Genomic DNA, 17597 nt, shown 5'->3' on the forward strand with positions numbered 1-17597 from the left:
TTTCCCCCTTTCTTTTGTGCGGCCGAGCCATTGTGTTGCGCCAGTTGGAATTGAAGTTGCCTGTGGCCTGGGCCTCAAGGATGCAGGCAAATCCCATTCTTCACAGCGTCCTCCAAAGCACACCTCACTCGCAGATACAAATTTCCGGTTAATTAAATAAATTTCGAGCCACAAAAGCCCCGCCGCCACGGCATCGAGCGCAGCTGCTCCGTCAAAGGCAGCGCGGGCTTAAAGTTAATCTACCTTGTGGCTTAATTGCTGCCGCTGCCGCAGCCACTGGCTCTGGCACTGCCACAGACTCGGCAAATTGCGCCCAAACGGGCAACGTCTTCAGTGCCATCTTCGCCGCTGTCTAGGACGCTAACTCATTTTAATGATGCAGCTACCCGGCCCGGCCCAAGTGCAGTGGCTTGGCTGGCTCGGTGTCGTCTTCCGCCGGCTTCGCCCGGCGCTGGTGGGCCGCCACTTTGAGGCAATTACGGCCAGCTCGCCGTGCTTACATGTGGCCAAATTGTTGTGGCCGCCGTGGCCCGGCGCCATCCACGTCTGGGACGCATTAAAATGAATAATGCGCGCAACCTGGGCGCACAATTTATGCACTCCGCCGGGCGGACTCTGCCGGGCAGATGTTTCCCGACCGCCGCTGGAGCCGTAGCAGGTCCTTTTCAATCATGTACAAATCCCCGCAATCAAAATGCTGCCGCAATACAATTAGCTTAGCCCTGTCCCTCCGAGGAACACAAAAATAAATTCATTGCCCGCTTTTGGACGCGCAGTTTATTAGACTTAGCCTACCTGTCTCTGGTCTCTGGCCAGGACATGTCCGGCCGGGGCACTTCCTTTGCTTACGCTTTGCTGTTGCGACTAAGCCCGGCCAAATTGATTTTTGTACCTGCCACGACCCCGGCGGGAGGGAGTCCTGAAGTCCTGTGGCTCACGGGCCCACGAAGCCAGGACCCCAGGCCTCCAGGACTCCAGGACCCCCGGCTTATGTTTATTCTCCTGGGCAGTCAGCGTAGTCAGCAATAAAGTTCAAATGAAGCGAGTCGCCATTAAGTTATGTGGCTTTAGCTCCGGTACGCCCCTGCTCGAATTTGTTTCGTGTTCCTTTGCAGGATAAGTGGGCGCATTAATCGCCAAAGGAAACGGAATGAAATGCTCCGGAATAAAGTGAAACAATAACGGTTGGCTAGTCAGGTCGAGTCCTCTTTGAGTACATAATAGTTACTGCCAGGTCCAGGAGGAGATTAAAGTTCATTTAGTGCTTCTTTCAGGATCCTCCCTCCCTGCTCTCTACCAGCGAAGGCTCGGAAACCTCAGCGCCCCAAACTGTGCTGTGGTTTTAGTTGCATTTGACTTTGCGGTTTGACGTTGCGTTTGCTGCTTGTTTTTATGCTTTTTTCGCCCCGCCCGCTTCTTTTTGCCGCACACGCAACAGATTTTTGTTCACACTTTCGCCTGGCAAAACAATTTTCCTCCCGAATCCGGCCCAGAGCCGGCAAGGGGCCTGCCGGGGCGGAGTGGGTGCTGTCGCCGTTGTTTGTGTTGTTGGCGTGGCCCGCATGCATTGCGGTTTCTGTTGCATAATTATTATGCTGCGGTTAGTGCGCCCCGCACCCCCACCCGCCCCACTCGGGATGGAGACCAGCAGTCTCATGTTGCCGCTGCAACAAAAGCACGAACCTTGTTTGTGGTTCGCTGAGCGCTGGCAGCAGTTTTTCAAGACCCCGCCTAAAAATCTGAAATTACTTTCCCAGCGGATGTTGGGCGAGCGAGGGATGCCTTGCTGTGGAATTCAGCGACAATTTGTAGGGAGCTTTAATGCTCACCTCTTTAATAGTGGCCTCTTTAGATCCTGGCACATTCTGACTATCAATTCTGAATAACATTTCTCTCATCTGGACTATGTCTCGATATCCAGAGCCCGATAGGGAAATCGCTCTTGAGATATACAAAAGGACTTGCCAAACTAAATACTAAGCAGGATAAAATATACGAATGCAAGCTCGAGAGTGGAATTCCAAGAGTGTTAAAGTTTAGCTTTGATGTGGGTCGATTCGCTATAGAATGTCCCGGGAGCCCTAGGAGTAAGGGCCACGGCATATCCCTCGCAAAGGATCAAAAATACCTAGTTAATAAGAAGAAAACAAGGCAAGGACTGCGGGACGGAGGACAACTACAGCTGCAGGAGGAAGTTCGATAAACAAGAGGCAACATTTTTCGTTTGGGCCGGACAAATGTTACACAGGGCCAGAAAAGACAGAAGGGTGAACAGTGACTATTTGGCTTGTCCTGCTCAGACTGCTTCTTCGTCTGGTGGTGTCATTTGTTAAAGAGGCTTGTCAACATGCCTTATAACAAGCTGGCTCGGACTTCACAACCAGACTGTAAAGCGGAAGGGTGTGAAGCGGGTGGCCAGTGGCTGGCAGCGGAGAAGTTTCGGGCCAAAAGCAATACGATTTTAGCCTTTGTTATAGGTTTGGCTCTCGCTTTCGGTTCGTAACTGCTGTTTGTGGTGCTTGTTTGTTGTTTGTATTTTGTAGCATACTTTTGTGCATTATTTGCACAGCACTTGTATAAAACTAGAGACGAAGGCATTCGTTTGGCGCTAGCTATGGCAATGGCGTTGGCTTTTCAATTTCCCAGAGACGCTTGTTTGTATGTGTACACAAAATATTATTTTCTTAATTGGTGTTTATTGCGTGTCAGATGCACGCACACACAACGGCCAGGGACAGGGACAGGGACTCCGGGCACCCGAGGGGCCGCCCTTTAAAGCCCCACGTCGAGGGCGCCATTAAAACGCCTGCAATGTGACCTGCCCCGGCCCACCTCCAGTGCCCATATCTGGACTCGTCCTCGTCTATTCAAATGGCTCGGAGGGTGGTCTGCTGGAAATGTAATTTTCAGTTGACCTTTTTGCTTACATTATCGTTCGTTTTTGTTTTCGGCCAAGTCCACAAATCGTTCGCTCTTCATCTCGTCCGAATTTGCCAGCCGTATCTTTCCAGTCGCAAATTGCTTATAAAATTGCCATTTTGGCTCACTCAGAGCACTGATTTTTATTTAATTTTGCCAGCAGTGGCCAGCTGGCCAGTATTAAGCCAGGAACTAGTAGAAATAGAGCACATTACACGTACGGGGACATAACTGGACTGGACAGGACTGGAGGAACTGCTTTGCATAGGCAAAGTGGGGCCAGGGCTCCCAGGCTCCTGGCCAAGAACTCGCATATAAAGTGGGCCCCAACTCAAATGTTGTTTACTGACGTTGCAAATCCTCAAAATGCCTCTGGCCGGGCGGCCAAAGTTTTGTTGTTTATCAACTGGCAAAAGGTAGTTGAAAGTTTCTAGTTCCCAGCCAGCTATACATTTTTTCGTCCAAAATCGAGAATAATGATCCCATTGGTCATTCCACATACGTGTCAGTGGCTGTGTGTGTGTCGAGTGTTTTCTGTTCTGTGATACACTATGGAGACTATATGATTTGTATGCAAAGTGCCGGGCCACTGTCTGGCATGGCTCGATTTCAGTGGCTCCGAGGGGTCAGAGCCAGCCAGTGGTGGTAGTGTGTGTTTGTGCTTGCCAGCTCGTAGTTCATATTGATAAGTTCTGCCTGCCACAGATTTGATTTGACATACGGGTCAAAGTTTCCCAAACGCAGATGTGCTCTTCGATTCTGCACAAATAGTTGCAAAAAGCATTAGCCTCGCATGCGAATGACTTTATTTGATTTCCTGTGCTATCTTACGAGGTGCATTCAACTGCGAGTGTCATGCTGCAAATGCAATTTGCAGTCTCTCCATGCCTCCTGCCGTCTGTCCACACATCCTTGTTTTCCTATAGGTGGCTATGGCAGCGACGAGAGCAGAGGTCCTCGTCCACCTGGACCAAACAAATTCGATAGCCTTGCCACCGCATAATAAGCGTAAACGTTGGCTAACAAGATTCAGCCGGCTACGCTATTGCGCCCAAGAGGCAAACATGCAATGGCCATCAACGAGGTCCAGTTGCTCCACCATCCACCCCGTCCACTGCCACTGCCACCCCCCTTTCTGGCCAACAAATGAGTGCGCCCGAACGGTGGCCAGCGAATGTCGCGCGCTTAATGCAACTTTGTTGCTGATTCTGATGTCTGTCCGGCTGCCTCTTTCCCTTCCAGAGGCAGCAACGGCAATGGCAACGGCAACGGCAACAGCAACATCAGCAGCAGCGATTGAAAAATCCCACTATGGCGTTTTTAATTGGATTTTAAAATACTTGTCCCATGCAGCAGCGGCAGTCAGGCCACATCAGGCATCACAGCCTGGCAGCCTGGCAGTCTGGCAGCCTGGCGGGAGGGAGGCAGAAGGATACAGGACCCTGGCCGGGCAATAACATGAGCCTGCCAGCCGCTCCAGAGCCCTGCCAGCTAACGACAAGGCCAACATATCAACCAAAGACGGTTTTGGGGACTTGGTGATTGGGGACGTCGGGGATTCGGGATTTCAGGGCCTCAACACGCTCGTTATCCTTGTTTCCTGCTGTACCGTTCCCGGCCCGGCTGTGCACAATTCGGTTACGTGTTTGACCGGCGGCGATTTTTCATGGCAGGGCATTTTTTCGGGGTGTGGCGCAATCGGGGCTCCCACACATTAATGGCATTGCAAATTTGTATTGCAAATGTGCAAGTTGTGGCCAACCAGGAATTCGAAGGTGATCCTCCCGGCCAGTTTCCTCCCTGTAGCTCTTCAAAAATTTAATCGCAGGTGGCTCATGATTCGCTGACATTTTCGGGGCGGGGACAGATGACCCACTCCCGCGAAGGTTCAAGGTATCTTAGACACCATTGCAGCTCTCATTTTGCATCAGCATTAGCATATTTGATTAAAAAGTGTCATTAGTCTGCCTACGCCTCCTCGCAGCTGGCAGGTCCTGCAGCAGGCAGCGCCATTTCACGCTTCGCCGGAAGTTGCTCAAGACTTGCTGCAGAACTTGGTGCACTTGCTCACATTTTAATTTCAACTAATTGCCGGGAATGAGGGATCACTCCGCCCCCCGGTCCTGCGCCGGTAAGTAATTAAGACACTGCACTTTCCTGGGAGTGCCGCTGCGAAGTCCTGCATCCTGTCCTGCTCCGCTAATTATTAAAAGAGTTGTCCATTACCTTGACTTGATTTGTATGTAAATTGAATTTGGCTCGTCCACTCGGACTTCAAAGCAAAGCCGGCCCTGAGCCGGCACTCGGACTCCATTATCAGTCCGAGGCACCTCGTTCGCTGACTAATTTGCTTTTAATTAATATAATGACTACAAGTTTCTTAATGCTGCCCAGAAATGACGAACGAGCGACGTAATCAAGTAGATCCAAGAAGTTCTAGTCTAGTTCCAGCTCCAGCTGAAGTGTTTGCTCAAGTCGCTAATGAATGTACAATTCCGAGATTGGGGCTAAGGACATCGAAACTTTCCATAAATATCAAATGGCATGGTGATGGAGATGGAGATGGGCATGGGGATGGGAATGGGGGTTTACGCAATTGTGGGCGGCTAAGTGAATAGAAGGAAAACATTTATACACTTTTTTGGGAATCATCCCTTCCTGCCCGCCACTCGAGAGGTGTTCGAATATTTTAAGTCCTGGTCCTGGTCCCGCTCCAGTCCTCCCCGAGCGCAAACTTTGCCTTTCATAAAAGTTATGGGAAGAAAAATAAATTTCACATAAACAGAACGCAGGACGAAGAAAAGTCCTCCCGAAATGCAGAGTACAAAAAATAAACACCGAAAAAGGACAAAAGAAAAAGGACACAACACGGAATGGATAAACGGAAAAAATGGGAAAATGGAAAACAAAATCAACTTTGATTTAAGTTTACAGAAATGCTTAGCAATTGCTTCGCTTTTGAACTTTTTGTGTGTTTTCCCGAGCTTTTCCCGTTGTTCCCTTTCATTTTTTAGCCGTGTGGATTAACTGGCGATGGAATATTTTATTTTTTATTGCTTAGCGGCGCTGATTTGCGCTCTTGTGTCCCTCTCTGCCACCTCCCTCGCTCTTGCCCTCGCAGGTCCTGTCCGCCGGCCTGTCCGGGACAGGGAAATTCTGGATTTTGTTGTCACTTCAACACACAAAACATAAAATACACAAGAGCCGCGTCGAGTCGGGCCGCGCCGAGCCAAACAACAATCCACTTGAATTTTTTACACTTTATTTTTTGTACATTTTCAGCAAGAACAATAAAAAGGAATTTGCTCCCCGTCCCGGTCCCTGTCCCTGTCCCTGGCCCCGATGTCCTGCCCCTCTCCACTGGCGCTCTTCGCACTGTTTGCACGCGAAATTTGTGCTTGTCTGCCTTTCGGCATGTCAGCTCGCATGTTGCATGGTTTTAGGCGGGATTTGTTTTGTTGCGACACCGCCCACCCCCGCCCCCAGCCACTGTCCTGCTAGTGTCCTGAAGGAGCGTCAACTACGAAAGCAACAACTGCGACCGGAGCGCAACAGCCCAAGCCGCACTGTCGACACCCAGCCTGTCCTAAACCCTCTGCCGGCTGGGGAATTAGACAATTGGAAGGGTTTTTGAGGTTTTTTTTCGGCTAGGTCCTCTCTGAAGGATCTTAATTTTCAGCATTGTTGATGTTGCCGAATTAAGAGCAGAAACAGCACAACAGAAAGGGGCTCTACCAAAAGTTATGAAACAAATATTGTGGCCATTTTCCTGTTTCAGATTGTTAATTAAACAAGTCTTTAAAAAAAAGAAATTATTCTGGGAAAAAAAGGATACTGCTTTTAAAAAATTAATTGAAATTTAATCTAGTCCTTTGAATTCACATATTTATAGTTTTTTAGAGAACAATTATGTGAAACTGCATTGAATTCCTGAATCACGATGACATTTTTTGGGAAAAAATAGAATTCTTTTTGGGAATATTTTAGTAGAGAACATATACTTGACTATGAGGATATGAGACCCTCGACTATGGCCATTCCATTGCCGTTTTTTTCACTTACCATTGTAAAACTGAGCTCAATGGTCTCACCGCGTTTTTACCGTTTCGAGCACCGGCTTACACGCCGTATAAGCCGCATCCATGCCTCCGACTGCAGCCTCTGGAAAGTCCTTAATTTTTGTGGTTATTACTGTATATTAAATTAGCATAAATGATTTTTAATAATTATGCCATTACAGCCGAGTCCTACTCGAAGCTCTCCAGCCGCCCTTCCTGCCACACATAGCAGCTGCCACACAAATTACAATATAATGAGCGAGCAGGTGCAGCGGGAATTTTTTTGTGTATTTTTTGGTTCAGTTTGAATTTTACATTCCGCCCAGTGCCCGCCAGAGCCGACTATTATTTTTATATAATGGGCGTTGATGGGCTTTGATTCCGAGCCGTTGCCGCGGTGGGCGGCCCTGGATGCCAATGTTAATTTTCATGCAAGAGTGCGCGGAGAGATTCTTGCGAAAATGTTTTTAAATTGCACTTAAAATTTTATTTAAATGCCCCACACACATGTGGATGCCACGCAGCTGCAGCCGCACCTGACCGACCACTCCCGCCCCCCCCCTGCCCCGCCCAAACAATGCTCACTGATGCTTAAATGAATATTCACAATTCGGTATTCGGACATGAAGAACCTTCTAGTGTTTATGGAATGTAGTTAATTTGCAAACATTTTTGCTCTGGAATCTGCACTGTTTTTGGGGATTTCATAAAACTTTAACTCATCAACGGAACAAGTGCGCCACGCAGTAATTGATTTAAAGTGGAGAGTTATTTCTTCTCGAATAAATGCAAATTTTAAGTTTTTAAGTGGGCCTTAATTGAATTTCCGGCAAAAATGTCTGAAATCTGAAAAATTAATCAGATATAGTATGAATATGTGGCAACGTTCTCCAGCTATGGGTCTTCAAAGCACTAATCAAGTTGATTTATTTCGTTGCAGGCTGTGCTTTCGTCAAATTCGGTTCGCAGCAGGAAGCCCAGTCGGCCATAACCAATCTACACGGAAGCCAAACTATGCCGGTAAGTCAGAGAGCGATCTTGGGATAAACGACTGCTTTTTCCCACGCCGCTTTGTAAAATTAGAAAATTGTATTTCTCGTCCGCCCACCCCATCTCCGGGGCGGGCCAGGAGATGGCCATTATGCTCCGGTCCCGGTCTGTGCTTCTTCGAGCACATGATGGCACTTGTGTGCGAATAATACGAAAATAATACGAAAATAATGAAATTTCAAACCTGAAGTATGCGTCCTCAAGATGTTGTTGTTCTCCTCGGTGGTGCGGTGGTGCTGTGGTGCTGTTGCCGATTCTCATCGTTGAAAAGTACTTAGCAAACTTCATTTAAGCTACAAGTGCCCCTGCCCAGGCTTCCCGGGCACGATTTATAAATAAAATTAGAATTAAATTAAATGCCGAGCGGAAAGCGTATTATTATTTTCTTTGACATGCCGCACTTCAATGGTAAATCAAGAAGCCCTAATTTTCTAAAAACGAAAACACAAAACTCGGAAAAATAAATAAAAATGGCTTTTGATATGCGAGACGTAGACAGGCAGGTTTCCCGCCAAGTGACTTCATTATGCCCAAATTTTGTAAGGCATCTCCATACATAGCCGAGACTGCGACTGGAGACTGCGACTGGAGACTGCGGCTGAAGAGCTTGAGCTGGTGCTGGAGCTGGAAGTTGGGAGCTGGGAGCTGGGAAGCTGTATAAAAGAGCCGTTAGCTGTATGACAACGTTGCCCGGGAATTATTTCGTTTTTCTCCTTTTGTTGCTTGCCGACTGCTGGCTGCTTGCGAAAAATAAATGAAATTTGCATGACACTTGAGTTATTTTGCACGTAAATTGCTTCTTTTGACAAACAAACAGGCAAATACACAAGCCAACTGGTGGGCCACAACGGGCCAACGGGGGCTACGGGGCTAGGGGGCTGAGGGGGAGTGGCTCAAATGCTGCCATTGTTGTATTTTCGGTGTTTACAGGCAGAAGCCAGTGCAGTCCCAAGTCTCCGTCTCCACTCCTTCGGCAAACGAATTTTACATTTCGGGCTTGTGTTTGCGGGCTGCTGGTTCCGTCTTCCTCCCACGCGGTCCTCCTCCCCACCACCCCAGGACGACAACTCGTTGGCGCGCTTAGATTCAAATTCAAATACTGTTGATGAAATTTGTTGCTTAATTTACAATTTAGATGCGTTTTTAAGCAAACGCCACGGCTCCCCAGAAACCATGTGTTTACTTAGGCAGAGCCCGACGAAGGGGAATCCGGATGGGTTCCGGCTCCGGAGTGCAGAAGTGCGAAGAGCTCGGAAGCCGAGGGACAACTGTCCCGCAATTACAGGGCTACCCGCGTGGGAGACCAAATCGATGGAGTTAGCCGCTGGGCAAGAGTCCTAAGCTCCATGACGGACCTCCATCCCACTGACTAACAGCAAATATATACGTATGTCCTTGTACACCCCGGCCCTGACGAAATCGTCAAAAATATGGCCGCAGGTGGAGCGCAAGTGGAAACGATTCGGCGCCCAATTCGAGTCAAAGGCCACGGCAAACAGTGTGGCTTAAATCAATTCGGAGCCCGGGCCAACCGGGTCACATTTTATAGCTGATTGCCGTCGATACGCAGCAAATCAAAGTACAGCCCGGGGCTCTATTGAAGCCCCTCGACCGACTGGGATAGGAATCAAGATGAACTTTGTACAGTTCCTTGAATGTTTCCATATTTTTGGCTCGCTTTGAATTTAAAATCTGGGCTCAAACAGCTCTTCCGGTGAGCGTGTCATTAGAAGAAGCTTCGCTCGAGGCCTACAACCAACTGCACTTAACTTGTCCCTCTGCCTCCACTAACCATTACACCCCTGGCCGGAAGCAAGACATGGCCAGCAAAAAGAGCTCCTAACAACGACAGCTGCAATTTTTCACCTGGTCAGTTTTAAAGATGAGCAGCAACGTTCCGGGCCCTGAAAGAAGACGCTGGCAAATTGCCGTCCTGAAAAAAGGGCTTGGGTCTGGAACTCCAGAGAAGGGCAAGAGGGCCTCAAAGCAAGTTGTTAATTTTTTTGTGCTGTTGAGAGTAAGAGCGCGTAATTTTTTTATACCTGGCTGCATTAAGCATTTTAATGTCAGTTGCCGACCCCGACCCCGCCGCGCACACATCCTCGCCCGGACGCATTCCCGGCTGTAATTGCAATTTGGCATTACGACTGCGCTCAGATCTTGGAGTTTTCAGTGGGGCACTGGGGAGGGGGGAGCGGTAATTAGCGCAAAACGACGCCAGCTGCTGGGTTATATAAAAAATTGTTGCTCCCACGCCAAAGTGCGCTTCGCTGCCCTGCTCTCCACCGCCAGGCGAATACATTAATTACATGTCCAAGTGCAAGTGCAACGACCAGGACGGGTGTGGCAGGTGGGCTACCATTTGGGGCTCCGAATTGATTGCCTACCTGCAGGCGTCAAAGTTGCGCCAGACAAAACCGCAAGTTAATTTTAAGCTTAACAAAGTCCACTTTCAACACCCCTGCTTCCGACCCCGGGTGGCTTTCATGTTGATGTACCACAGAAAGCTTTTAAAAAACGAGATGCAGACGAAGAACATTTTTTGATTACGCCAAACCTTAAGCAGCTTATGAACGCCCCCGTCCCCGTTCCCAATTCTCAGTCCAGGTCCTGCTCCCGGCCCCGGTCCTGGAATGGACGAAGCGCTCATTAAAAAGGAATTTGCAGGGCAAAATGGATGGTCAGACCCTGGCGGGCAGCAAGATGTCCGCTTCCCACCGCATCCATCCGGCCCGGCCTCACACGTTCGCTCCGTTGTTAATCTCTTGGCACTCAACATGTTATAAGTCGCTTTTAGTGCGGTTTGCAAACGTTTTCTAAATGCAAAAAAAAAAAAAAAAATGAAACAGAAATAAAGCGAAAAAACACCCTCCATGCTGGGGAGGCAGAGCGAAAAAAGTTTACAGTTTACAGTTGTAAACAATAATTTCGTATTCACTCAACACCCACATACACACACGCCGGCATTTGCATAAGCCGCTGATGCGATTTTTTGCGTCCGTGCCGTGGGCGCGGCTTAGAAGGGGGCGTGCCGCAAACACTTGTTAATGAAAGCGCGCGCATGCATTAAAGCTCTCTTTGGCTCCAAATGCTTTTGATTGCCGAAGCGTGAAAAGCCCCGCCACATGCACCGAAACATGTCCGAGCGAAAGTTAAAGAAATACAATTTCAAATGGAAACAGTCACAATAAGTTTCGTTATAAGGTGACAACAAGTACAGTCTACCATCCTGTCAGCTCAGGGCTCTGAAGGAATTTGTCAATTAGCATTTCGCTGTTCCATTTGATCAGCTGAGCGGACACACAATATGCTTGCAAGGACATTTGTCACACGTTACCAAGGTGGAACATGTGTCCCGAAACAGGAGAATGAGTCATCATCAAAGCCGTGGCTCGATGCTGGTTCAGCTGGATCTGCGGACATTTAAATTTCAAATTAATTTCTCGCCACTCCAAGTAGAAACATAAAGATTGAGGGAAATAAGAAATCTGCAAGCTGACAAGCGGAGAGTGACAGATAAATACGAGTGGAGTCCGGACTGTCCCAAAAAATGATATGCGGAGTGAGGAGCCGCCTCCTCGCTTCCATCCCATCAAACCTGTTTTCACAGTCATTTCGCAGAACGGGCCCCGTAAAATATGCAAAAAAAAAACGAGAAAAAAAGCAAACAAAAAAATACATTTTTGCGCGCAGTTCGCTCAATTTTTCTCCTTCTACTTTGTCGGCTTCTTGGTCGTTTTGTTTGCGTTGCTCATGGCTGGATTGACGCAACATATGCCAGTGCCTGTGCCAGTGCCAGTGCCAGTGCCGGCTCCGAATGTTGTGCGATTGCTGCTCTTGCTCCTTCTGTTTTTGTTGTTTCTCCCCGCCTTTGTTTTCTTTCCTTCTGCTGTGCTCGCCGAGTGTGTGTGTGCCTCGCATCAATTATGCTTTTATTTATACAACAATTTTCGTTCTGCTGGCCGTTCAATTTTCGTTAGCAGTCGACGCGCAAAACGAACAAGCCGAACGAACGAGCGCCGCCTTAATGCGACTTGACAAAAATGGCGCCCAACGTGCGGCACATGCTGCGGCTGCTGTACCGTTATTCCAAGTTGGCGCGGCCCAGTGACAGCAGTGGGGAGTTTTCTTATTTGCGCTTGAGCGACGCCAACACACACTCGCACACTCGGATGGCACCTTGGCGTGTCAAGCTGACGACCAGGAGAGCTGGCCCGGCTTTCTATTTTAATTCACACGCCATTGTTGCTCAGCGCCTAAAAGAAGACGAGGCGAAGTTGAATTTCTAATGTGCAGCAGCTGCTAACAATAAAAGTGTTGGGGGACTAACGGGCGATTCGGCGGTGGGAGGCACTGTGCCAGGTGCGCCTTGCGGGAGGAGAGCTCTGATTGTGTTTGGGTTTCTTGTTCTTGTTGCCAGTCTCTTGGTGGGCGGATGCGTGTATTGGAGCTACGTGTGCATTGTGTTCTTCCTTCCAAAGTATACTTATGTGTTCGTTAAAGCAATTTTTAAATCACTGTCGCTGTTTGTGCGAAAATGGTCGAATAACAGGCGCCACCACCTGAAACATGGTAAGTAATTGGGTGGGAAGAGTCGTTTTTATGTTAACCTTAGTTGGATATTAAAGGAGAATTTTGTGGAATGTAGCGAAACACATATCTTATTATGATAACCTTAGTCAGGCTTGAAATCTCATCCTTAAATTCGTGTAAGAGTGTTTCTGGGAATACATTTTGAAAAATGTTTAAATTGAATTCCATAGTATCTCCATATATGTACATACCTAAAGAGGAGGGTGAGATGGGGTGAAAAAGCCTCTAAATCAAGCTTGATGCTTAGCATATTAGACACATGCGCAAGACGGCCTGTCCCTTTCGCTTCCAATACCATCTTCATATTGATTTGCAGCCAATCTGATATCCACTCGCCCAGCCGCTAAATTTACCCTCTCAGCTTTCAGGCTCCATCAATTTCAATTTCACTCCGGCAGCAAATCCAAACAACGCCTGCCACATACAATTTCTGGCTCAGCCCTCAGACAGGTCTTCCCCATCGCACTCACCTTTTCCTTCCCAACTGAACCCCCATCGCCTCAGCCCTGGCCTGGGCATCGGCGTTTTTCGGTAAACTAATTTTCTTGCTCAATATCTTGACAGTGAAATTGGCACGCGGCAGAGTTGCCAATCAAAACCCGCGAGGGTGCAAGGAGGCACGGGGGTACAGAAGTTGCGCCCTGAGGAGAGCCTGATTCCGCCAGCTTAGGCACCTGTTTTGCTATTGACATCACGTTCCACGGCACAGGCGGCTTCTATCCAAAGTCTGGCCGAAATGGACATAAATTTTTGGTTTTAGTCGCCGGAAATTGAAGCGAAAGTCTGGGCAATCCAACTTCTTTAAGCAACTGGGGGCAACCGGAGCAAGGACATTCACATTTCCTTGCCACATAAAAGAATCACGGGTAATGGCTTTCTTCGGGGCTTTTCCGCTAATAAAACGAAGTCATGACTGCTAAAAGCACAAAACTTCCGGCTTTTTTGTGTCCGAGTGCGTGTGCATCATTAAAAACGACACCGGAACGTGTTGCGCCCGAAACTAAGTGCAGCATAAAAAACGGTGCAGCTGCGCCTGTCATCTTCCCGCCGTGTTATAAACAATTTTAATAGACTTGCTTAAGGGCCAACATTTGCAGGTGACCCAGCCCCCAGTTGGAGGGCCAAGTCCTCCTGCGAAACATTGTAAATTGGCAGCTGCTGTCGCTCCATCATCTCTGATGGACCCCCATTGTCTTTTGCATTCATTCCTCTGTTTCGGCAACGTGCCGCAACTGCATTGCCAGTTGGACTCCGGCGGACGGCTACTCCTTCATCCGAAACGACGGCTACTTAATTTAATGCACGTCTGTTTGCATAAACCCAAACCTTATTGAATCGACAGAAGTGCAGGAGCTGAGCAGGAGCAGCTTGCAGCATTCCTGGAGCAGCGGGCTCCATCAATGTATGGGCACGTTCGGTGCCGGCGAATGATGAGCAAACTTCAGCATCAACTGGCTATACGGTTCTCCGGCTCTATGGCTCCTTGCCACTATCCAAGTCGTCTGCCGCATAAACTTTAATGAGGCACACGAACTGGCCAGGAGAAATTGAATGCTGACGTGATTTTCGGCACTTGCCGGAGAATCCTTGCTTACTCCAACAGGAAAAGTTGAAGGAAACGAGCGAGAATTCCTTGTTGCCGTCCCGTCCCCCGAAGGACCTCTCCAGCTCGTTTTGCTTGGCTTTGTTTGTTGCATACCTTGGGGCGCTGTCAACCATTTGGCCTTTGCATTTGCCTTTCATCTGAGCGAGCGGGCGGGCGAAGGAAACCCTTTCCCCGGGCAAGGGGACGGCTGCTTTAGATTTCTATCACACATCGTCAGGGGTGGTGGCAGCTGCCACCAAAACCAAACACTTCGGGCCATGGGGAAGCCAGCCTTCTTCCGCTCTACGTGCCAATGATGACAATTGGTTTTCTTTCTTTTTCCGGTCGCGGCTTCGATTTTGCCTTGCAATTTCTTTCGTTTCGTTTCGTTTCCTTTTCGGTGTTTTTGTTTTGCACGTCGTCGTCAGTTTTTCGCCGCTTGTCTACAATTTCAATAAAATTTTATTAACGAATTCCGGCGAATGGTCGGCGGAATCGGCGATGACAAGGCAAGGAAAGGCTAGGTAAGGCAAGGCTGGGGCGGAGGAAGCCATACCCCGGCATACCAGATTGCACAGACTGCGGACTCTTTTATACCTCCACGCTCGGCCCGAATCGATATTATTATTACAATAACAACGGCAAGCTGGGACTGGCACTGGGACTAGCACTGGCACTGGGCTGGCGACTGTAGCAATTGCCTGTCAGCATTGTACTTGTCGATTTTGCAGCTTACTTTGCTGGCATTGCATATACTTTTAAGGCGCTTTGACAATTCTTTTTATCTGCGCCCAGGACGATGCCAAGGACTTGGCTTGTTTGTTTGTCATTTACGCCACCCCAGCTCTGCCCGCTCCGCCCACCCTGGTCCTCCACTGGTTCTCCCCTGACGGCTGGGCCAAGTTGAAAGCCCGCAGTTCAATTCTCAATGGCGCAGCAGTTTTTCTTTACTTCTAATGGCGACGTTTCCGCCCCGTGCCCGACGTCGCCGTCGTTGAGTTTGTTTTCCTTCGCCTCCCGTCCCAGGACCTTTTTTGCCGCCCAAAAGTTGACATCAATTTTGGTTCAATTTTATTATTTTCATCTTCATTTTCACAGCGAAAATCTATAATTGTATTTATGTCAACTTTTTTTTGAATAGATGATGTGCTTAGCGCTTCCCCAGTGGCCCAACCTCAACGAATTTTGAGCGGGGCGTAGCATTATAATAATGACTTTGCTTTTCTGGTAACGACTTACGGAAATGTTTGGGCATGTCATTAGCGTTTGGCAAGAAATTTGTCTTCGAACGATACTATTATTAGACAGTCCGAACCGGAAGGGATAATAGACTGGGGGGAAAGTATTATTTATGGGTGCAATAGTGAGTATGCAAAGCAGTAGTACCACTAGAATTTATGATTAAACTTACAAGTGCTGTGTGAATCACTTGGTTGATAATGCAAGTTCCCGAATCGCATTCTCAGTAGTATACGAGATTTTTGTAAAAACTTCTGCTTTGACTCCAAGTGCCTTCTAAAGAAGTCTGGGTACTTAAGGCATTCGGCAAAAGAGCAAAATCCCAAACAAGCCCGGCCCAAAACTATCAACTGTAATCAACTTGGCCAACAGGAGCAGAGGCGAAACCAAAAGCTGCTAAAAGCATTAGGGCTCTGCGCCTGCAGACTCTCCTCCAAAGAAGCCAAGTTGGCCTCGAGGACTGGGTATGGGGACGAAAAACTAAAGACGGAAGTCAGTAGACATTAGTGCCAAAAGTGCGTCACAAACAATATTTCCGTATCAGGCAATAAAACTAAAACGAAGGCATAGCCTAGACACTTTTTAAGAGATTAAATTTTTCGGTCCTTGCCGCTCTCTCCTGCCAGTCTCTGACGCTGTGTCTGCCTCTAACGAAACATTTACGGCGACCGTGCCCATGTACACATACACGGAAAGTTCTCCAAACAACAACAGCTCCTGCAGCGCAGAGGGCGCCTGGAAGGGAGCAGGGACCAGGGACCAGGGATATGTTAAGGAAAGGGTGTGCACTGTGGAGGAACCTGCAACTAAAATAGCCAGCAGCATTTTTGCTTCTGCGTTGTTTAAACATGAGCAAAGTTCGTGGTTCTAAACTTTTATCAAACACACGCCGAGCCAATCCAGAGTCGAATCGGAACGGGCCGGCCCAGGAGCAGGTCGAGACATGCAGAGGACTGGCAGGATGTAGCATCTCATCCTCCTTGTGCGGATCTGGCAACTATTAGCGCCTTGGGGCCGGACTCTTGTTATTCCAGCTTGTCTCGCTTCCTTTCGGGGGCACTCGGACGATCCGGCTGATAGAACAGCCGAAAGGACATTAAGGAAATTACCAAAATTAGTAAAAGCATATAAATTACTCGCAGCAGGGGCGGGCGGCGCGAAGAGTTATGCAATAGATGGAAATTAAAATTTCACTCTACGCATTCGCCACGGCATAAATATTTCATGAGTCTCGCGGCTGTTGCCGCAAAAAACTTGACAGCTGTCAAAACTTGCCACGCCACCCTCCTTCCGGAGCGTCCTCCGCTTGTCAGTGTGTCTATTTTGAATTTACATTGCATACATTTTCCGCCCCCGCCCAGGACTCTGGAGCGCCGGGATCGGCATGCGGCTTGCGGCCTTCAGGATTCTGAATTCGTTTCTAAATTTTTATGAAACTAGGCTGGCAGTCTCAGCTCCTTGACGACTGTCAAAAGTTGGTCCCGGTCCCGGCCCCAGCTCCGCTCCTGTCCCTGTTCCTGGACCCAAGCTTGTGCGCAACAAATAACAAAATTTTACAATGGAAGCTCTTAATCCCAATGAACTGTGGAGATCCATTCCGGGCGAAGTCCGTGTCTGCTGGCTGAAAAACAAACGTTGCAGGCATTTACTTAATCGACAAGGGATTAGGTCTGGCCAACTGGCCAAGAACCACCCACGTCGCCGTCCTTTCCCCGGCGTCCATCGGAGCACGATGCTCACTCTAAATTGAGAATTATTGTCGCAAACGGCAGTCGGACTGTCTGAGATCGGAGCGCCTCCCGACCCCAGATAAGGATATATTGTCTCTCACGCAGTTTGGACAGCTTTAATCTCGGGCCAAGCTGCGGACTGAGCGCGTACGTGCTTAATTTTGTTTGCACTTTTAAGCCAGCCTCAGCCTGGCTCCGGAGTCCGGACCGGAGTGGAGCGCCTGCAGTTGGCCCGCAAAAATCACGCAATAGCCGGGGCTCCCCGCCAGCACCAGTCAGGACGAGGACGAGGCTGCCGCATGCGCTTTGCCAGGGATTAGCGCTGATTGAAATTGCAAATGAAAATTTATTTTTACTGCGCCCGAGTCAAGCCAGAGCCGACCACGGCCGATCCCCAGAACGCTCAATGTTAATTTAGCTTAG

The 17597-nt window shown here is 48.6% G+C and overlaps 1 protein-coding gene across 1 annotated transcript in view; it reads left to right on the forward strand.

Moving 5' to 3' along the window:
- The window catches only part of bru3 (bruno 3), a 125956-nt gene that overhangs the window by 73254 nt on the left and 35105 nt on the right, over positions 1–17597 (forward strand). Inside the window, 1 exon segment of the mRNA XM_070279364.1 lies at positions 7918–7997. Coding sequence (XP_070135465.1) covers positions 7918–7997 — 80 coding nt within the window.

The sequence above is a fragment of the Drosophila bipectinata genome, chromosome 3L, assembly GCF_030179905.1.
Source record: "Drosophila bipectinata strain 14024-0381.07 chromosome 3L, DbipHiC1v2, whole genome shotgun sequence".
NCBI lineage: Eukaryota > Metazoa > Arthropoda > Insecta > Diptera > Drosophilidae > Drosophila > Drosophila bipectinata.